Raw genomic sequence first — 23,056 nt, 5'->3', positions numbered from 1 at the left:
AGCACTATACTGTATGCCCAAAACTAACATGGCGCTGTATGTTATCTACACTGGGATTAAAATAAAAACTTAAACAAATGGTTTTTCCCTGCCTTTTGCACAGGCTCTCCATACATGGAAGCGACATAAAAAGGAAAATGCTAGCCCGTTTTTCCACTGAATTTTTTAGAACGTAACTGTGTTTGGGAATGGGAGAGTCCTAAGGAGCAAATAAAGAAACCTCCCCCAGCCTCTCAAGGCTGCATCGGCTGCACGAACAACATCACAAAGGGAAACCAAGTCAGGAACCTTAATACTTAATTACACAGACATTTTGACTGGATATAAAATACTCACTTACGAACAGGCTGTGAGCCCCAAAGACTGAGGGGGCAGAAATCATCAGGGGACCGAATGCTCCTCTGAAATGTCACTGTCCAATACCGGAAAATAGACTCCCAGAAAGTTTTTAGGTCAGTGAAGACCAGCACCAGCCTCATGCCCACGCGGAGTCTCGGGCAACACAAGTCTATGTAAGGAGCAGCCATAACGATGAAGCCCAATCTAGTACTTTCGGTGATGACGGACACCCCAGTGCCCACTCCCAGAATGCCTGACACCATCTCCAGCCATCAGGTACCCACGTCAGGAGGAGCAAGCTCATGCACTTTCGACTTCTCTCTCCACTGGCTTTGTCTTTCTTAACGCAGCCCTGGCCACCAGCCTCAATTTCATGAAATCCTCATGGCTCATCCCTGCCTAGAAAACAAAGTTCAGACCTAGGTGGCTTGAAGGCACAACCAGCTTGATGCCCTGTTCCGTTCTTCATCATCTCATCTCCTTCTGTCTTACCAGACTGAACTCTGGTCTTCCGCTCCCTCCCCCTGCCTCCTACCAAGCTTACACTTTCCAGGCATAACAGATCACTCAGCATGTCCCAAACACACTGAGCTCTTGGGCCTCCAAGGCCCCCGCCTGTACTTCTGTGCTACCTACTTCTGCCCTAGAGCTGCCTTCCAAGTTCAACATAAATATCAGCGCCTCACGTGCTCCCCCTGAGGCGCCCCACACTGGGAGTGCTCTCAGGGGCCCCCCTTGCACACCCCCCCGTGCCATAGCACGAACCCTGCGTCTCGGTAACATATGAGGCAAGGGCCCTGGCTCCCTCCTGGGTCTTCTGGTTCTCCAGGGCAGGGCTTACCCAGTTGCTTACTCCCCGAGACCAGCAGCGGCTCTGCCCCCAGACACTCCGTGAATGTTTGCTGAGATAACATAGGCGAGAGACCACAGCTTTATTGCTCGCCATTCTAAACAGTGCGCCACTAAGGCCTACCTTTCTGGATCAATTAGTGGAGATGAAAAGGCTCTGAGTTCCAGGAACAAGAAAGCAAGGCCCCGCACATCTGGTGGGAAGCAAAGGGAGCCGGTGAAATCGAAAGTCAGGTAACATTGGCCACCACGGAGAAGGCCCCAAGAGCCTGGATGCCAGGGGAGGAAGAACGCAAGGGAGCAGCAGCTGGACAGCAGAAGCGTGTGTTCACCAAGAGGCCATGTGATCCAAGGCAAGCTGGACCCAAAGGAGTCAGCAGCCGAAAACTGGAAAGAGAGCCCCAGGGTCCTGAAACTCACCCCGTTCTGTTATGAACAACACAACCTGCCAAAGGGAGCACACGCAAAGTTCAAAGAGGCTTCGAGCAAGTGGTTTAGGTTGAGCTCATATGTCTTCTTAGAAGTTCAGAAGACTGTAGCTCCTGCCAGAGCTATTCTGGGCCATAAATTATCTGGTGTCTACGGAAGGTAAGAGGCAAAACTCTGACCACTTCGGGAAATAAAAATTAAGATGATGAAAACAAAAGGTTTCCTGGTAGCCTACCGTGCGGCACACGCTGTCACAGAAATCAGCCAGCTCAACCAGGCCTGCCGCTGGGCCTCAGAAAGTACTTAGGACCTGCACCGAAAGACCAGTGTGAAAGTCAGGGGACAGTTTTGCCCTGAGCCTTCAGGAAAGAAGGATCTGGAAGGCTTCTAAATGGGGGAGGGAAGAAGAGGGAGAAGGGACACAGGGGTGAGTGATGAATTCGTGCCAACGAGAGAAAGAAAGGAAAGAAGTCTTTTCACAGAGGAATTCGGGAACACTACCAGGAGCCAAGAAGCTAGCAAGCTAGCAAGGAAGCAGAAGGCTGGTTGTAGAGATGCTCTGAGTTTGAAAGTCTCTTTTTGTACCAGGAAGCCAAGCCTCAAGAGACCCTATCCCTGGTGAGCCACCCACTGGCCTCCCAAGAGGTGAGATCCATAGGGCAGCCGACGCTACACAGACCCCTAAAAATAAAACTGAGGAGAAGTCTTCAGAACAGACACAGCCCTTCAGAGCAATCCTGGCAGAGGACTTAGATTCTGATTTCGGATATTATCACCAGGCTGCTTCTTTTTCTTTAGAGCGTTTGAAAAATCAGCCGAGTGTACCTAAGAATAAGCCATCATTGGACTCACTGGTGCCCCTATGCATCTGAGTGATCCTGGCTTCGCGGGACCCATCTTGAGGTGCTTTTATTCGGCGAGGGCTCAGACTGGGTGGAATAAAGACAACTGAGTGGGTGTTCCAGCAAACCAATTTCAGACCAACCGAAAGCAATGGTGTCCAGCGGCTAGAGGGACAGTACTTACAGTTAAGGTTATGCACTGCACAAGGACGTCTAGGGGTTGAAATCCAATGTGCCTCCCCAGTGGAGAAAAGAATCTGGCTAGAGGAAGGGGAATCTTTTGAGATTCACATAAAAGCCAAAAATGAACTAGTGGTGACAGCATTTCCAGCTGAGGCTAAGTTCACACTAGAGAACTCAGAACCAGACGGCAGCCCCACCCTGCTGGGCTGGGCATCCCTGAAAAGCAAGGCAGGTAAGAGATCAGCTGGGACAAAGGCCCAGGTAGTCCATGGAACAAGCCAGAGCAGCCACTTATCACCTGTGTGATCCTGGGTAAGTCACTCCACAGCCCATCCCCAGCGTTAAGATGGGTCTCAGAGCACCCACGTCACGTGGGTGGAACGCAGAGTCAGTGAAATAAGGAAGTTGAAGTGACTAGTGGCTTCCTCCCTAAACTGAGTGGCCCTCCCTAAATGGTGGTTACCATGGTGGCTGCACTTCCCGAAGGTGAGAGACACAGAGCCTCCAACCTTGACACGTGAGGGTCACCGCAGAGGCAGAGAGCCAAATATGGGCTGAGCGGTGTGGAGCTGATTTTGCAGGAGAGAACAGTAAATGCATTCATTTCTCCAGCGTAACTGAGAGGAGTCCTCTTGGGAGTCAAACCCATGGCTGGTGTGGGATGTAATCTGAACCCGAGCTGCCCTCCAGGACTACAGGGGCTTAGGGGAAACCCAATGAGATTACCTGTGGGGCACAGTGCCTGGCCTGGGCAGGTGCTAAGCAAATGTGAGCTCCTAACCCCTCTCCCCTGGGGACCCTCAAACAGTGGCCTCCGCCCCAGAGGCTGACCTCCAGCAGGTTGAAGCAGGACCCCCAAGTCCTGCTGAATTCTTTAATACAACAGCATTCGTGATTATAATGCAACTAACATTTCTTGAACCTCTTTTAAGCAAAAGTTCCAAGAAGGACGCAATGTTATTTCTCTCATATTTTGGATGCCTCTCCTGCTCTGAATGTTTAAACCACGTTCTAGGTATCCACACACCATACATCACTTCATTTTTTTTGTTTATCATAAATAGGAACTATTCCCAGCATGATAACCTTGTGTGAAGGATGACTTTCTTCATTGCACTGCATGACTTTCTTCCTTGCATTGGAGGGAAGATATTCAGGTGCAAGCCTGTCACCCTCAGTTAACTGGAAGAAAGAGGGATTTGTTCTAGAGCTTTACTCCATCCCCCAAGATACCGAGCATCGTGCATTCAAATATACATTCAGTATTCGGATAGCAGTGATTTACGGAATGCCCGCCGAACGGCTTATGCATGTTACCCCACTCAATCACCACTGCAAACCACAGAGTGGGTCATCCTGTTTTACACGCAAGGAAACTGAGTCCACAAGATGCTGAACAACCTGTCCAAGTCATAAGTCTGTGTGAACGGATGTTATTGTAATATTAACCAATGGGACCGAATGAGTGCATGGTAAACTCTTCAGAAGCTCAAACAGCTGTAAATACCGAATGCCATCCACAAAGGATTATAGGGATGGGCTGTCTGGAATGAGAATTTACTGGAAAACAGGGGGAAGAAACTACCGCTTCCCTCCAAATCCAGAAAGAAAATATTTTCAGCACTAGCCCACAGTGACCTGCGTTTCAGTCGTGGAGGGAGAAGGAAATCTCAGCTCACGGCTCCTGGGTGCGTGTGGCCCATAGGGGACCAAATGTTTCTGTGGGAAAGAGATCTGGGAGGGAATCAGACAACATGGTGTACCTGGAAGTCAAACCATAATAAAGAAAAGGAAAGCTCTAGGGGCAAGTCCTCGTTTTTTTGTTTTTTTTTTTAAGATTTTATTTATTTGAGAGAGAGAGAGAGCACAAGAAGAGGGAGGGTCAGAGGGAGAAGCTAAGTCCCCACCTAGGAGGGAGCCCAACAGTGGGCCTGAACCTGGGACTCCGGGATCACAACCTGGGCGGAAAGCAGTCGCTAACCAACGGAGCCACCCAGCACCCAGGGCAAGTCCTAATTTTGACCCAGGCCTGACCTAGGGGGCACTGGCGTGAGAAAAGAGTTGGGGCAGAAAGGGAGAAAAACACAGTGGAGAGGAACAGGCTTGGAGGCATTCTTTCCTTAGAATCCCTACTCTGTAGCCTACAAGCTCTGGGCCCCAAGGCTCATCCTCTGACTCTCCAAGTACAGAGTTCAATGCATACAAACCAGGGACAACACAGATGCTTTACTCACTAGGGCCCTTCGGGATTTAGCTCTGAACCTTATACATCATGTGTTCGTTTCCCAGGGCAGCCATAACAAACGACCACAGACTCTCATACTTCTGGAGGCCAGAAGTTCAAAATCGGCCTCAGTGGAAGTCGGCAGGGCTGTGCTCCCTCGGGAGGTTCTAGGGGACAGCCTGTTTCCTTGTCACTTTGCCTTCTGTGGCCACAGGGTTTCTCAGCTAGTGGCCCCAACATGGTGACCTCTAAGGACAATACCTCGAGTCTGCCTTCACGGCACTGTCTCCTTGGTGCGTCTAGGTACCACATCTCCCTCTGCCCCTGTCCTATAAGGGCACTCACGGTTGCACTAGGACCCACCTGTATCAGCCAGCATGATCTCCCCAATCCGGATCTTTACGGTAATCACAACCGCAAAGTCCCTTTTTCCAAACAAGCTGGCATTTGCAGGCTCCGGGAATGAGGACCTGGTACCTTTACTCGGCCCATGACAGACAGTCCTCCCTCAAGAAACATCAGGTGTGACTCTCCCTATAGCCAGAGCTACAGGTCCAGGAAAGGGCCAATGGATGGATAAGCAAGGGAGGGCTCGAGAGGCCTGTAAGGAGCAGTCAGCCCTTTGCCACGGGGACCAGCAGAGAGGCCATAGTACTGGTGCCCCAAACCCTCGCGGACACAGCTAAATCACCTGGCGCCACTCCTGGGCTCGGAGTGACAGTGGGAAGACTGGGGACACGGGGGTTGGGCAACACGGCCTTCAGATCCCACTCTGCCCCTTACAGGAGCACGATGCCGGGGATGTTTCTACCTCAGCTTAGAGTCCTCGACTGTGAAATGGGGCTGGTTGAGGCTCCCAAAAGGGGTGTAAATGGCGTGGCACGTAGTAGGTGTCATAAAACCGTCATTGTCACAATGGCCGAATCAGCGACGTGCAGGAACGATCTGGGAGGGAGACCACAGTAATGCAGGCATCCAGGATGTGGCCCCCAGCCCCGTCCTCACGCGAAGGCATCTCAGGCTGCCACCAGGCGTGCGTCCAAGGGGAAGTCTAGGGGTCCCAGATGCAAAGCTGAGATCCCCTTTCTGGGGCGTACATATTGTAGTCAAATTTTTTCCACCGCCCATCATATCCTTCTTCTGGAACCTGGAGTTATGAATGACTTGGAGGAAGTTCAACGCAGCATTCTTACGGCGAATGTGATCTTTGTTCTGATAACTAATGAAATACTTCTGACACTTAATGAAATGCCACAAGAAATGAACAAGGGCTCTTTGGAGCCTTGTCTGAGATCAGAGTAACTCAAGCTTAAAATCTGGCTCCAATCTTTCCTAACCTACAGGCAGAAACGTACATACCAGTGGGGCCCGGCTCTGCTACAAAGCTCTCTCACCGAAAAGGGCCAAGGTTTCTGATTTAGAAAACAAAGTGTATTAAAACACCGTTTATCTGGTTAGCATCAACGGGTAACCTCTTGTCAAACAATTCAGGGACTAAGTGGAAATCCTGCTTTGGAAGGTAAAGAAACAAAACTTTCCCTGCAGAAGGAAATAAAGAACACCAAAAATGCAGAGTGTGCATTTCAGACAGCTGTACCTGCCCACTCTGCTCACTGCCCAGGATCACTGCGGAGGTTTTCCAAGGAGAAAGACAGACAAGGCCAAAGATCTCCCTTCTCCTTTGCCATGTGGTTTCTGCCCCCGCTGTATGTAACAAGACTCCCTAGGTAACAGCTGCAGGTCAGGAAGATGGCACATGGTCTTGCGAAGTTTAATTAATAGCTAGTTTTCCTATCCAGCATCATGAAGGGGGCCTCTCGGCTCCAGGGGCCCTCAGGACAGAAAGTACATATTTCCCCAGCATTATTAATGATGAAATGCAAATTGCCTCCAAGAAAAGAGGCGGGGAAAGGAGGAGTTGAAGAAAACAAATGATTCTTACCCACAGCCAGGGACAGTTCCCCAGGGAGGCGGGAAAGGGTAGGAAGAGCCTGTGATCTAGGCCTGAACCTGTCTGTCCTATTTCCAAAAGAAACAGACCTTCCCTGTAAGAACACATCCCTGCGCGTGCACACGCGCACACGCATACAAGAAATTACAGGAAACATGAGGCTCTGAAATTCAAAGACGATCTGGTCAGTGAGAATTAAATAATTTAAAACATGTCTTTTGTTTTTCAAAGTGCGCGTACCCCTGTTACCTCATTTGACCTTCTCAACGGGCCCGTGCGGTAGACAGAGGACATATATTTATCCACATTTTATAGATTAGATGAAATGATTCTCAAAGGTCATCCAGTTAGGAGATGATGGAGAGGAGACAGGAAGTGGGGTCTAATGACTCCCAGCCCAGGGCCTCCTCCCTCTGAGGTAAGAAATGTGAAGGCGTTCAGTAGAAAAAGGCCGAGCCCCAGGGGGAGACCACCAAGAGAAGGTTGGACACGTGGATGCCACTCTTAAGAAAAAGTCATGTCAGGAGACAGAATTCCCAGCAGAGGGATTTGAAGGGTGGTGGTCTTGACGCATCCAGAGAGAAGAAAAACCATCACATTCCCAAACATGTCTGGAAACGTGGCTCAGAGCTGTGTCTTCCTGCTGCCTTCTTCTCTCTCCATTACTCTGCATGGCAGAACGGTGGTGGGAACACATAAAACAGCAATTGGGCCTCAGGGACGTGCTAAGAGCGAGCGGGAGACCCTAAGGGATGGGACAGGACCCCTTCATTTCACAGACATGGAAAGTAAGGCCCAGACAGGTGACCTGCCCAGAGATGAAAGCATTGGGGAGGATCGGGAACTGGACCTGGGACTCTGGCTTTGGAAGACAGAGCCCTTTACTCCACACCAGCTGCCTCAGGCATCTATTACCTTTCATTTCATTAATGTCACTGTCCTTGATTAACACCGTGTGTCCAACGGAGGACACTTAAGGGAGGGGTGGGGAGAGCATGGATTTTCTTCTTTTTTTCTGGGAAAAAGTACTGCTAAGTTTCCCATGGAAATTATCACACGTGATGTGGGGCAGTGGCCGGGGGTCCTGCTAACACAGAAACTATCCCAGGGCATATTAAGGGTATAATTAAGACCTCCCCCCACAAAAGCAAGTACTTTATGGTAGGTGGATCATGCTCCCGCCGCCCCCTGATGCCCATGTCTGAAGTCCAGGAACCTGAGACTGTTATCTTACGTGGTAAAGGGGCTTTGCCGATGTGATTAAGGGTCGCAGAATGAGAAGATAATCCTGGATTGGCAGAGCCCCTGTGACATAATCACAAGGGTCCTTAGAAGACGGAGCGGTGGCTGATGGTTCCAGAAGCTGATGAGAGGTGGCGTGATGGGGGGAAAGGCTCATGAGCCCAGGGAGGCAGGCAGACTCTAGAAATGGGAAAGGGACGGAAACAAATGCTCCCCTGAATCCCCCAGAAAAAACACAGTCCTGCTCACACCTTCATTTAGCCCTCTCGCTTCCAGACTGTACAAGGATAAATTTGTGCTGTTCAAGTCTTAGCTTCCCGACCAGTAAACCCTGGCTTCTTGTGACGTATGAAGATGGGGTAGGTGGGTGGCATGGACATTCTGCAAATCACAAGGGCATGAAGGAGAGATTTAGACTGATTTAGGAGAGATTTAGATTTCCCACCTGTACAATGGAGACATCAACAGGTTTTAAAATGGAAAAGAGTTGGTCCTCTGTATTAACAGGAACTATCCTCAAAGACATTCGAATGCAATCCCCTTAGTCCTGCTGGATAGTCCCTTCCTGGAAAGGAACCTCTGGACTTCCCCAGTCTTGCCTGGACATTCCCTCATGCACAGTCTGTGCTCCAGCCCCATCAGACTGTTTACGACTTCCAGAACGTGACAGGCTCACGCATGCCTTCAGGTCTCCACCCCCACAGTGTGCTTTTGGGGGGAAACGCCCTCCTCACTCTCGGGCTCTGCTAAAATCCTTCTTCATAGCTCAGCTCAGTCATCACTTCCTCTCTGAAGCCTTCCCTGGCTCGCGGACCTCTCTTTCCATTTCTGTCCTAGGCTTGTAAATGTCCATTTGCTTGACTTCTCCCTCCACCCCACCAGCCATGAGCCCCTTGGGGACAAGCAGACTTTCTTGTTCCCCTTGTGTCACCAAACCACTGCCACACCCCATCTTTAAAGCACCTCCCAGCTGCTTCCCATCTGAGAAACGCAAACCCATCCTTTAAGGAAATCACCCTTTGCCATGGAAATTACCTTGATTTCCCAAGAATGAGCTGCACCTCTGTGCCCCCACAGCCCTCTGCTCCCCCACAGTTGGTACATGCATTGTACCCGGCCACGGTGGTCATCCCTAGGATACTTCCTCAGTAAACACATAGGTCCTTGAAAACCACACCTCCTTCACCTGTCCATCCCTTCCGTGTTAGTTCAGTGCCTGGTTGACAGCAAATGCACAAAGAATGCTGAACGAATTAAAATGAAAACAAAACACAAAAAGATAATTGCTAGGGGTACCCGGGGGACTCAGTGGGTTAAGCATCTGCCTTCGGCTCAGGTCATGATCTCTGGGCCCTGGAGCCGAGCCCCGCGTCGGGCTCCCTGCTCAGTGGGGAGTGTGTTTCTGCCTTTCCTCTGGCCTTCCCCTTGCTTGAGCTCTCTCTCTCTCTCTCTCAAATAAACAAATAAAATCTTTAAAAAGAAAAAAAAAGTGTAATTGCTGTGTCAGCTCTACTAATAAAGCTCTGTGATCCACAGGCAGCCTTTAAAAACAAATACCTTTAGGGGCGCCTGGGTGGCTCAGTGGGTTAAAGCCTCTGCCTTCGGCTCAGGTCATGATCTCAGGATCCTGGGATCAAGTCCCGCATCGGGCTCTCTGCTCGGCAGGGAGCCTGCTTCCTTCTCTCTCTCTCTGCCTGCCTCTCTGCATACTTGTAATTTCTCTCTGTCAAATAAATAAATAAAATCTTTAAAAAAAAAAAAAACAAATACCTTTAGAAAGTTAAGGTTTTGCCTGGCCAGCTGCTGACTATCCCTAGTTAACTGGCGTTTCCCCTGGGCTTCCTGCGTAAAAGTCCCATAAGCATACATGTGAGTGTATATACACACACACACATATATGTACTATACTCAAAATCTTAGAGCAAATATTGGAGAAAGATCCCATTTTCCCTCATCTCAGAGAGGTATTGGTTTATAATACTTAATCAGTGAGTGCTACCTTTAATTTTAAAGCCTTTCTAGAAGTGCAAGTCTGAGAGGAGCTTCCCATAGCCCCAATGGGTTTAAACCCTGACTCTCTTGCTTTCCTTATGTGTGACTTCGGTCTAGACATTTTCTCCCTGGCCCTGGAGTCTGTCATCCCTAACTGGGAACAATACCAGTGTGCCACCCACAACTGTGACGAGGACCTGACAGAATGCTGCGTATAAAATGCCGGCCGATGTGCCTGGCAGGGGGCAGGGGTTCTGCCACCTGTCCTGAGTGCTTATGAGGGGCCCAGCACTGTGCGTAAGCACTCTGTACGAATTGCCCAATTCCCAGCAGCCCACCGAAGCAGGTGCGTGACTATCCCCTGGGGGGCAAGGGCGGCGACGTGGCCGGACACACATTTGGGTAGTGGCGGGGTTGGGCAGACAAACCAGGCCTGTCCACTCCAGACCTAAGTCTTCACTGTCACGCAGGCGTTTCTGGTTATGCTGGCTCCCATTCCCACCTGTCACCTGAAGGTCTGGTTAAGAACCTAAAAACAAAAGTTTGTTGAGACTGAAGGACCAATATTTGAAACAGAACAAAAAGCAGTAACTGAGTACCGGCCACAAACTGCTCCTGAGATGTGGGTCTGTGCCTTCTGGGCAAGGGCAGCCCCGTCCAGCCAGACAAACTCCTGACAGGAGACTAGCTCCACCTCTCCAGAAAGTTCTGGGAAGCCTGCCCTCCACAACCTTTCTGACACCGGAGGGCTGTGACATGCCGAGTGTCACACACTCAATGGAAACACTGGCCATGATTTTCGCGGTTGTGACTTCCATGGTCCCTGGCTCCTACAACTGTCTCCAGTGGATGAAAGTTCTCAACTTGACCATGACCACTGATGGAAGGCAGGAGTGTTCCCTATCTTGAAAAAACCTCAGCATGGGCGCCTGGGTGGCTCAGTGGGTTAAGCTGCTGCCTTCGGCTCAGGTCATGATCTCAGGGTCCTGGGATCGAGTCCCACATCGGGCTCTCTGCTCAGCAGAGAGCCTGCTTCCCTCTCTCTCCCTCTGCCTGCCTCTCTGTCTACTTGTGATCTCTCTCTGTCAAATAAATAAATAAAAGAAAAGAAAAGAAAAGAAAGAAAAAACCTTGGCATTAAAGCCATCAAGCATCCTCTTCCCAAATCCAGCTGGTTCCCATGGGCAGTGATGAGGAAAACTGACTAGTGTAGGCCAGCCTCAGGAAGCCCGTGGGGAAGGGACGCCTAGTAGCAGGCTCTCCAGCCAGCCAGAGCAGGGAGGGTTACCCGACATCATCCTCAGACAGGAGTGGGGTCTAGTCTCACAGCCTGTCTTTTTGGAAGCTGACTTAAACTGGCCAGTAGACGTTTACAACAGTTTCTGGTGGGTTGTGTACTTGGACTCTATGCAGCAGGATGCTCTCTGGATTTCATCACCACCAGACATGTTGGGAATAAGAAGAAATTTGATTTAAGTTCTATGAAAGGGAAAATCCTACAGTCAGAAGGGCTCCTTCCAGCCCCTCCAGCCTGCTGGCACCCATTTTCAGAAACTGGGGAGGAAGGCTCCTCCTGAGGAGGGCCTTGAGCTGCACAGTGAGTGGCTGCCTTGCGGTCCAGACAGCTGAGCTCATGGAGTGCCCTCCTCTCTCCACCCCTCCCCCTTCAGCCACCACCAGGACGTCGCCTTGGGCGTGGAGAGAGGGAGGACTTGGGGAGTACCATTACGGAATCTGTTGGCCAAGACCTACAGGCTGAACTCCCCCAGTCCAGAGCCCCCACAGGTGTCAGTGCCCTGACTAAATCCCCGGAAGAGGCGACCCTTTGTGGCAGGCTTTTCTGAGCAGGTCACGCCAAGAGTGGGCACAGGGCAAGGTGCCCCGGACCTGGGATCCCGGCTGCACCCGGGCTGTGTGGCCCGGAGTCCTGCCTCCTGGATCAGACCTCAGTTCCTGTCTCCCTGTCTTCCTCTGTGGCCCCGGCTCTCCACCTGATCCTTCCTGAGGAACCAAAATTCTAACTGGAACTCTAACACATGAACACCCAGCCCTTAAAGCTCTAAAGGAGGTACAGCTACCTCCTTTATTTTTTATTTTTTATATTTTTTTATTTTTTTATTTTTTATATATTTTTTATATTTTTTATATTATTTTTTATTTTTTACATTTTTTATTTTTTATTTATTTTATTTATTTCCTGAGCACCTACTATAGGACAGGAAGTAGGATCACATCATTTCATTTAATCACTCAACAATCCCAGCGGCTGGGCATTGTTATTACTATCATTTGAAAGATAAAGATCCTGAGGCTCAGAAAAATTAACCAGCTTTCCTAAGCTCAGATCCTTGGGGAACCTCTAATAAACACTGACATGATTTTTTTTTTTTTTTTCTTTTTAAGATTTTATTTACTGGGGCACCTGGGTGGCTCAGGCAGTTAAGCCTCTGCCTTGGGCTCAGGTCATGATCCTGAGGTCCTGCCACTGAGCCCTGCTTCGGGCTACCCACTCAGTGGGGAGGCTGCTTCTCCCTCGCCCTCTGCCCCTACCCACACTCCTGCCCTCTCCCTCTCACTTGTCATCTCTGTCAAATAAATAAATAAAATCTTCTTTAAATTTGTGTTTGTTTGAGAGAGAGAACATGAGCAGGAGGAGGAGCAGAGGGGGAGAGAGAAGGATGGGGAAAGAATCTCAAGCAAATGATCTCATGACCCTGAGATCATGACCTGAGTGGAAACCAAGAATCAGGCACTTAACCGACGAGCCCCCCACGCGCCCCCATACTGACATGATTTCTAAGGCTTTTAGAGTGTGATTTGCATTGTGTATATATATGTTTTAATGAGACAAAGTCTGATATAGAAGCAAATGAACTCAAGACATTCCTAAATATATTCCAGCTAAGCACATTTTACTTATTTGTCAAGGTTAGGTTCAAGTCCTACCTTCTCTGTGCGGTCTGCCTTGACTGCTCCACCCCTCAAGGATTTCCCACATTCCGCATTTTGTGGGTTTGCCATTCACCCACCACTACATGTCAGGCCCCCAAGGACAAGGGCTGCGGTTGCCCATTTTTGAACCCTCTGCTGCAACGATTTCCCTGGCTACAAGAGCTGAGCCCTGCAAGGAAGAGCAGCAGTTCATTTTAAGCCTTGAATCCCAAATCCCATCCACTTTTCAAGACGTGGCTCGAACCGTCTAACCTGCCAGCAGCTTCTCTGACCACACTGGCTAAAAGCAAGCGGCTTCACTTTCAAAATCGCCATTTCGGTGAAAAGGATTTGAGTGCTAGACTCCAACAGACCTACTTAGAATTCTGGTTCTGTCTCTCCTGAAGCAGGGCATTCTGAGCATGTCACTCCCAGCCTCAGTTTCCTCATCTGTAAAATGTGAATCTAGGCATCTGCCTCACCGGGTTGTATGAACTATAAATGTGACAATGCATCATTGTCTGCCCATAGGCCACGATCCAAAATGGCAACCAGCATCATTACTATTCATCACACTGTCTTATAGGGAGGCATTTACACACATGTCTTTTCTAACCTTCTAGATCAGTGGTTCTCCAACTCTGGAGTATGTCAGAATCGCCTAATACGAAGCTACCTAGTGCACACCCCAAGCCTACAAAACAGAACCCCCATTAGGCAGGTGAGATGCTGGGGCTGGGCACCTCCACTTTGAACAAGCCTTCCCCGCCGACTGCAAGTGATTCTTACATGTGCTCCCTGAGCCTGGAAAATTCGGCTAGTGAATATTCAATTTCCAAATTTTTTCTCCATAGAACCTTAAGAGATACTTCGAAATGCCTGGTTTCCAACCTCGGCTACAATCCCTAAAGATTCAGGACTGCAACCCCCAGAGATTCAGATGTTGTTTTGGGATGTGACTGGGTTATTGAAATTTTTCAAAAGTGGACAGAAGATTCCAAGGGTCGGTCGGCCAAGGCTGAAAATCACTAGTCCATTTACATGTCCTCCATGACAAACGGAGTTCCAATCTGATGCTGATTTAACAGAAAGGACTCTTATGCTAAAAGAATAAAAAAAAAAAAAAAAAAAGCGAGTTTGCAAACAGTTGGTCTAGCCTGTCAGTAAGAGCTTTCAGCCCCCGACCTGGCTTTTATTCACCTTTGTGTCTGTCCCAGGACCTTAAAACATAGTAAATTCTTAATAAATATTTGTTGGAAAGTTGAACAGTTCTGTTTTATTTGTTATCTGGCTCCAATTAAGTTTTCGGTTGCCTAGCATAACAACCTAACAGTTTTCTTAAACATCTAAGCCTTAAGAGCCTTTGCCTCAAACCTCAAACCTGAAACAGAAACTGGGGCAGACAGCCATTCAGCGAACACACTGACATTTCTTCTGGGGTCACATATACTATGCAAGTTCCTAATGACTGATAAATATAAGCAAATGTGATCTTCGTCAGCGGGGAAGAGCGTGACAGTTGTCGGCAGCGCAGGCCTCCCGGCCTCATGTTTGGATTGCTCCATCTGAAGCTGTCAAATTACAAGAGTATGATAAAAACTTGTAGGAACTTCATAGTAAACAGTAACTGGCCCCCTGTCAATATTTTAGAAGAAAAAAATTTCCCGCTGCCAAAACACATGGGCCAGAATGCCTGCAGTACAGGCCTGCGGCCAGCGAGAGCCGGGTCCCCGGGCAGCTCTTCTAGATGCTCAACCACAGTGGCTGTAAGAGAAGGCCGTGAGCACTCCGGGGATCTGGGAGCCAGAGCACCTTCAACTCTTAGCTTTTCCAGGGCTCTAGAGCTCTGGGAGCCCTTTCATCTCGTAGGCCCACGGATTCCTTCTGTGTAACAGCTACCTGATTGGGTCCTTAGCACCACGACTGCCTGGGTTTGAATCCCAGCTCTTTACACACTGGCTGTGTTGCTTTTGGCAAGTTTCTCCACTTCTCTGGGCCTCCTTTTCTGCACCTCTAAACTGAGGATGATACTAGCATTATTTCATAAGGTCGTCAGTGTCAAGGGACAAGAACAGTGCCTGGTATAGAACAGGCATTCGATAAACCTTAGTTATTATAAATCTGCAAATCTCAAACCAAGAATTTTGGAAACCAAGGCTTTTTCTTTTCTTTTCTTTTCTCTTTATGTTCCTGTTAGTTTGGTGTCAAAATTCATTGGGCTGCACACCTGGCCTAAAGGGACACAAACAAGACTATTAGGATCTTTTTTTATCCTACTTAATACGAACTTTCAAATGCTTCACTGCAGAAGTAATAATACAATTGATTATGGGACTCTGCCCCATACCACAGAATAGAGGCCATTAACATGTGAAATATGCCTTGAATTATCTTTAGAGAATCTGAGAAGTTCTGGATTCTAAAATGCATTGGCCATAAGGACCTAAGGTAAGGGAAAGGGGAGCTATCCTCTTATGGGTTGTGCTCAGATAAAAGGAAGGAGGCATCCTCCCAGTGGATCTCTCTTCCCCTCCCCCTGCCAGGCCCTGCCAGGCCTCGGAACTCACAGCTCTTCCCCTCTTCTATCCACCCAAATTCGGTTTATCCTTCAGAATTTGGCTGAAGCACCTTCCCTGTGAAATGGTCCTCTCTAAACTCTTACTGAGCATATCAAGGGCAGGGGACCAGGGAGGGTGGTTGGGTTGTAACTTCCCTACACCTCCGGGTGGGTGCACTGACCGCCTACAGCACCGGGCTGAGACAGACCTTCGAGAAGCATCTAGCCCCAGCAGGAAAGAGTGGTCACCGCCGATATCCCGTTCTCCCCGTAAATGTTCATTTGTTGTTGTTACTGTTTTTGCATTAATAAGCTCTCAGAATCTATCGTGGGCCTAGGAGCATTCAACAAATGCTTTTGAATGAATGCTGACTCATCTGTAAAGATGGGTTGACTGATTCATTGACACAGCTACCTTTCCCATGCACATGGCTTCCTTGGTCGTATTCATGGGGGCCTACCCATGGGAGGCATTTTATAGCGGTACAACTGTTTGAAAGCTGCTATGCAACACACCCTATGCAGACTCTACAAAAGTGTTAGGTCCTTAATTGGACATATCCTCAAAGCAGCGTGTTTACTCAAAATTCTCCGGGAAAACTTTCTAGAAAAATGCATAGACTCCTGAAACCAACGGTCTGGGAGCACATGTGACTCCACAGACATTCAATTTGCGGAACGACTGGAAACCTCCCTTCCCTGGGCACCCTGGGCGCACTGGCCGGGAGGGCTCCCCACCGCCTGCCTTCTTTCACCCCTTCCCACAGGGGCTCCCTAGGGTTGATGCCTAAGGGCCTTCTCAGAATTAGCTTCACTTTGAAGACTATTCAGAACCACAGAGTGGGGTGGGAGTGGCCTCAACGCTTAAAGGGCTGCAAAACACATCAAAAGATGAAAGGAAATACGCTGAGCCAAGAATTCCTCCCCAGCCCTGAAGATGCCCTGCGTTCCCCGCACAGGCCGGGACTCAGAGCGCGGGACCCCCGGGAGGGCACAGGGCGGGGGACAGGGGCAGGGACAGGGGCAGGGGAGGTGGCGGGCGGGCGCGTGTACCTTCTTTCCGCCGTGAGGTCGCGGGTCCGCGCCTGCGGGTGCCGGCTGCCCCGCGACCCCGGGCCCTGGCGGCTGGCCTCGGAGCCGACCGGGGCGCGCAGCTCCTGGCGCTCGCGGCTCCGGTGCAGTGGCACCGACGTGCGCAGGGCCGACACCACGTGGCCCGCGAAGGCGCGCGGGGGCGCTCCGGGCCGCAGGGCCCCCCGCGCGCGGTACGAGCTGGGCAGGCAGGGCCGCGTCTGCTCCATCACGCCGCCGCTGCAGCTGCGCGAGCAGGCGGACCAGGGCCCCCAGGCGCCCCACACGCCTGGGGCGCCGCCGCCGCTGTCCTCGGGGACGCCCTGGGCCGCCGCCATCCGCTGCGGGACCTGCGGAGACAGAGGCCGGTTAGGGGACCCGAACACCCGCTCCTGCTTCATCCCCCAGAGGCTCTGGATGACCCGAAAGCCCCATCCGTTAGGCACTGAGCCGGCTTTAAAATCAGAAGAACGAAATGAATACAGTCCAGCCTGGGTTATATGCGTCTTTATACCGATGCACTCGTAAAATAGAACTTTTTTTTTTTTGACGGGGGAAGGGCTGCACAAAGATCAAAGCGCCCAAGGCTCACAAACGTACTAATTCGGTCCTTGCTTCTGCTGCCCTGACCTTGGAGAGCTCAGTGTGGTGCCCTCAGCTCCTCCTGAGGCTTACCCCTCAGAACTCCCCCTTAACCTCCCACTTAGGTCTTCAGGGTGCAGGCCAGACGGACTGTACTTCCCTTAAGCTGCTGGGGAGGCCCCGGGGCCCAGTCTCCACGCAGGCAGGACGATGGGACACTGCCATTTAGAGGCCCTGCCCTCGTGTCACCTCCCTGCCACCACTTCTAGCCCTGTGACTGGGAAGTTTCTGAATCTCTCAGAGCCATCCTGTGTTCTAAAGGATGGTCCCTACCTCACGGGGACACAATACATATGTCAGGTCACGCATGCGCAGAGCAGAGAGCCTGGCACGAAACATTTGTCAGTAACCACAGTGATGATTTTCCAGCTTCCATGGTCAATCAGAAGACCTGAGAAATGTCAGAAAGTTTTAAAGTTCTAACCTAGAGGGTGATTCTACACTTTTATTCACTTAACCGGTCATTTCACAGGAAACAGCTATGCCAGACAGGGCGCTCAGCGTGGGGACACGGTGTTCCTGCAGACACGCTCTGAGGACCAGCTACATCCCCGCGCGAAGCTGGGTGCTAAGGACCAAGAGGAAAGCACCCCAGATCCACATTAATGGCCTGGGCCCAGCAGAAAAGTGTTGTGCAGCTAGCACAAGATTGGGGAGCCTTCGGAGGGACTGGCTTCCCTGGGCTGGAAGGGGTGGAGAGGGGAGAGGGATTAAGAAGGCCTCAGAGGAGGACTCAGACAACAGCTGTGACAGTCAGGTGTGTACTCAGTCCCAGGTAATGCGTGTCATCTCCAGGCTTCACTGTGGCCCTGCTGTCTACCATTCTCGCCTCTCAGAGGTGAGGTTTGCCACCCGAAGCTCAGAGACGTGTGACCCACCCCAGTCATGTTGGCGTAGCCGGGTTTGGAGTCAAATGTTCCTAACTCCCAGTCCCACAGCTCCAGCACGCCCTGCTCTCCCCCAGCAGAGAGCTGCCCTTGAGTTTCTGGATCCTTCGCCTGGAATGTCCTTCTTACCTGTGTGGCACTGACCAACACTATGACTTTCCTTGGAAACGTTAGTTTTTCAGTGAGCCTCACCCTTCCATCTGAAGTACAAAAAAGCCATGATTAACTTGGCTTTTTAATTTTTTTCAAGATCTTTGTTTTTCACAGCGTTTTTTTTTTCCCCAAAGCTCAAAGATTTTCATGGCCGAGTCCTCTGTCCCCACAGTACCACTGAGCTGTGAGATGGTCCTCTCCTTTGTGTGGAACAAATCCAAGAAGGCAGAGCTCCTTCACATCACATGGAAATGAGAAGAGAAAACACAGAGAGGGGGCGCCTGGGTGGCTCAGTGGGTTAAAGCCTCTGCTTTCGGCTCAGGTCATGATCCCAGGGTCCTGGGATCGAGCCCCACATCGGGCTCTCTGCTCAGCGGGGAGCCTGCTTCCTCCTCTCTCTGCCTCTCTGCCTACTTGTGATCTCTGTCTGTCGAGTAAATAAATAAAAATCTTTTAAAAAAAAAAAACAAGAAAAGAAAAAAGAAAACACAGAGAGGAGAAGGCCCTGTGACCACCGAGGCCGACTGGAGAGATAACAGACATGAGCAGCAACATAGGGAGCCAACACAAGCTGGAAGAAGCCAGTAGGATGTCCCCCTAGTAACTGGAAGGAGTATGGCCCTAGCAACACCTTGACATTGAACTCCTGGCCTCCAGAACAGTAAGGAAGAAATTTCTGTTGTTTTAAGCCATCAAGTTTGTGGTAATTTGTTACAACAGCCCAAGGACACTAATGTGGTGTTTAGTACAAGGATGAAAAGTGGACAGGCATTTGCTGAGCCCCTTCTCCGAGTCTGGCATTGTGCAAACACCTCACGGAGGGACCAGGTCTCTGGCATAGACACCATAAGCTCCAGGGTAATTTTACAGGGTGCTTGGCCACCTGAGAGGTTGGTGTCATTTTGTCCCTTCTACAGGAAAGCACTGGGGCCTCCAGAGGCTGCATGACTTGCCCAGGCACAGGCTGGTAAGGGGCACAGGCCGGGCTGACACTGAAGGCTGCCTGTCCCTCTTTCCAGGTTCTTTTTTCTTTTCCCCTGAAGCATGTTGCCTCCCTGCCTGCTTTTGGTGGAAAATTGAAAGGTAAAATGAGTTGAAATACATCCCCTTTGATAGTTCTAGAAGGATAACTGGGATAAACAAACAAAGCCATAAGTATGTGTCTGGCACATCCGGGGATTCCGGGTATCCAGGACCTCCTGATTCCTAATGAACACAAAGAAGGAAGGCACTGTCCCTAACGTTTGCATGAGGCATGTAGTTCCACTGGAACTCCACTTCCTAGAACTAATCCCACCCTTAATTTAGCTTCCCTTTGCCAAATTGGGCAGGGTCCCTGGGGGAAGAAAACATGAAACCACATTCCATCCTATTCTATTCATAAGAATTCTCTAATTTATAGTTGAATTATGGTGAGTGACTTGAAATTCCATCTCAGTCCCCATGGTAGGAATCCAACCACATACTCCAAAATTGTATTTTCATAGTACGCAGCCAGAAACAAAGAAAAAAGAGACGGGGGGGCGGGCAGTGGGAGGAAGGAAGGGAAGGGAAAGGCAAACAAAGAGAAAGAAATGAAGAAAAAACAAAAGAAAAAATAAAGGGGGGTGCTCTGGATGTGGGTCTCCTAGCTGCATCCGAGCCCCAACTCAGCCGGCTCCTCCCAACCCTCCTGATGACCACCGCCCTCCTTGTTTTCCAACAGTCAAGGAGTTTTCTGGCAAGCACAGCAGGAAAACTTTCAAGTGTCCTAAGATACAATATTCCCTAAATCATGACTAATTAACAAGACCTATCAGTGACAAGAATCAAAACCAAGAAACAAACCATAAGAAACTTTTTTTTTAATATTTTATTTATTTGACAGACAGAAATCACAACTAGGCAGAGAGGCAGGCAGAGAGGAGGAAGCAGGCTCCCTGCGGAGCAGAGAGCCCGATGTGGGGCTCGATCCCAGGACCGAGATCATGACCTGAGCCGAAGGCAGAGGCTTTAACTCACTGAGCCACCCAGGCGCCCCCCATAAGAAACTCTTAATCTCACAGAACAAACTGAGGGTTGCTAGGGGGTGGGGGGAGGGATAGGGTGGCTGGGTTATGGACATTGGGAAGGGTATGTGATATGGTGAGTGCTGTGAATTGTGTAAGCCTGACGATTCACAGACCTATACCCCTGGGGCAAATAATACATTATATGTTAATAAAAATAATTTTAAAAACAAAACAAAACAGAAAAACCAAGGACTAAATCATGACTGGACAAAGCCAAATCAAGAATAGAATCTTAAAGCCTTATAACCTGCCAGCACACTGCTTCTTCCCCAGTATACACATGTCATATTAAGACTGAAGCAGAAAGGGATGCCTGGGTGGCTCAGTAGGTTGGGTGTAGGCCTCAGCTCAGGTCATGACCCCGGAGTCCTGGGATCAGCCCCCCCCCCCCCACTGGGCTCCCTGCTCAGCGGGGAGCCTGCTTCTCCCTCTCCCTCTGCCTGCCACTCCCCCTGCTTGGGCTCTCTTTTTGTGCCAAATAAATAAATAGAATTTTTTTTTTAACTGAAGCAGAAAACCTGAGGCATTTCTAAAATTTAGCACCCTAAACGGCTGTTTTTCCTCACTTACCAATTTCCAACCAATCAGTGAGAAAAACACAAACAACCAGATGGAAGTAGGGACAAAGGGCACGAACAGGTGGTTTATGGTCCTCAGGGACTGAATGTTTGAGTCCCTCTCAAAATTCAAACGGTGAGGCTTTGCCCCTCAAGGTGATGGTATTTGGATGGGAGGGCCTCTGGGGTTCCCCGGCATTAGATGATGTCATGTGTGTAGGACCCCACCATAGAATTCATGTCCTTAGGAGAAGAGGAAGAAAGATCAGGAATCTCCCTCTCTCTCCACCACGTGAAGACATACTGAGAAGCCAGTGTCTGCAAGCCTGAAAGAGAGAATTCGGGGGCAAGCAAGTCTTGATCCTGGATTTCTCAGCCTCCAAGACTGTGACAAACAAATGCCTGGTGTTTAAGCCCCCTGGCCAGTGGCATTTTGTCATAGCAGCCCGGGCTGACCAATACAACAGGGAAAAACTACAACATGTGAAAACTGTTGAACATCACCTATATTCAAACAAATGCAGAATAAAACAACAGAATTCCATGTCACGCCCATTAGATTGGCAAAGAATGTAAAGTTGGACAATACTGATGCGGCAAGAACATTCACTGCTGGTGGGAGTCTAAATTAGAGCACCTTCTTTGGAGGGCACTTTGCAATACCTATCACGATTGTAAATGCACATACCCAGCGGCTCTGCTTCTTTTTTTTTTTTTTAGATTTTATTTATTTATTTGACAGACAGATCACAAGTAGGCAGAGAAGCAGACGGGGTTGGGGGGAAGCAGGCTCCCCGCTGAGCAGAGAGCCCCATGTGGGGCTCGATCCCAGGACCCCGGGATCAAGACCTGAGCCGAAGGCAGAGACTTTATTTTGTTTTTAATTTTTTTTTATTCATTTATTTGACAGACAGATCACAAGTAGGCAGAGAGGCAGTCAGAGAGAGAGGAGGAAGCAGGCTCCCTGCTGAGCAGAGAGCCCAATGCAGGGCTCGATCCCTGGACCCTGAGATCATGACCTGAGCCAAAGGCAGAGGCTTTAACCCACTGAGCCACCCAGGCGCCCCTCAGCGGCTCTGCTTCTAATAGCTCACACTATAGATATATCAAAATCAGTGTGTAAAGTTGGACATAGAATGACTTTTGTTGCATTACTTGCTGTAAAGAGTAAAACCCTCAAAATCTGGGGGAAGATCCGTGTAAGTGAAATCTGGTTAAATGAAATCTGATCTATCCAGTGAAATATAATTTATCAGTTAGAATGAGGTAGATTTATAACATATAACATATTAATTATGTGGACATAAATTAATTAAGATACTAATTAGTGGGAAAAATACCAAGAAGTAGAAAAGTATGTAAAGAATAAACCTATTTATAGATCTTTCTCTCTTTTTTTTTCTTTTTAAAGATTTTATTTATTTACCTGACAGACAGAGATCACAAGTAGGCAGAGAGGCAGGCAGAGGAGGGGGGTGAAGCAGGCTCCCCGCTGAAGCAGAAAGCCCAAAAGGGACTCGATCCCAGGACCCTGGGATCATGACCTGAGCAGAAAACAGAGGCTTTAACCCACTGAGCCACCCAGGTGCCCCTCTTTTTTTTTTTTTTTAAGATTTTATTTATTTGACAGAGAAAGAGACAGCAAGAGAGGGAACACAAGCAGGGGGAGTAGGGGGAGAAGCAGACTTCCTGCCAAGCAGGGAGCCCGATGCAGGGCTTGATCCGAGGACCCCAGGATCATGACCCGAGCCGAAGGCAGATGCTTAATGACTGAGCCACGCAAGTGCCCCTAGATCTCTCTCTTTAAGCCTTAGGTTGAAGTGAAAACTATTGCTGACATTTTATCTTTCGGACAGAAAGCTGTATTCTGCTGTACGGAGAGGCGTGGGTGGTGCAGTCCATATTGGATGGCCTTAGTCTTGTATGAAAGAGAGCAGATCTGCCAGTGAAAGAAGGGGACAGATAGACCACAGACTCAGAGCAAGAAGAGGTGATCGGGAAGACCAAGCTATCCTTTATCTGCCTGAACCGCTTTAACACAAACTGCAATCTGATACTTGTAAGATTCATTTCAAGGATTTTTATTTCCATGTTGCAGATGTGGTCGTTGAGGTACAGAGTGCCCTAGTGGATGAAACTACGGTTTTGAAAATACA

The 23,056-nt window shown here is 49.4% G+C and overlaps 1 protein-coding gene across 1 annotated transcript in view; it reads right to left on the bottom strand.

Annotated features, from left to right (window-relative positions):
• Nucleotides 1-23,056, bottom strand: part of THSD4 (thrombospondin type 1 domain containing 4) — a 564,181-nt gene that overhangs the window by 464,775 nt on the left and 76,350 nt on the right. The window contains exon 4 of the mRNA XM_046009651.1: nt 16,593-16,960. Within this exon, the coding sequence (XP_045865607.1) occupies nt 16,593-16,960 (368 nt within the window). The remainder of the gene's footprint in view (nt 1-16,592; nt 16,961-23,056) is intronic.

The sequence above is a fragment of the Meles meles genome, chromosome 6 (assembly GCF_922984935.1).
Source record: "Meles meles chromosome 6, mMelMel3.1 paternal haplotype, whole genome shotgun sequence".
In the NCBI taxonomy this organism is placed as follows: Eukaryota; Metazoa; Chordata; class Mammalia; order Carnivora; family Mustelidae; genus Meles; species Meles meles.
The sequence above is the reverse complement of the archived record's forward strand: the minus strand, read 5'-3'. Positions and strand labels throughout refer to the sequence as shown.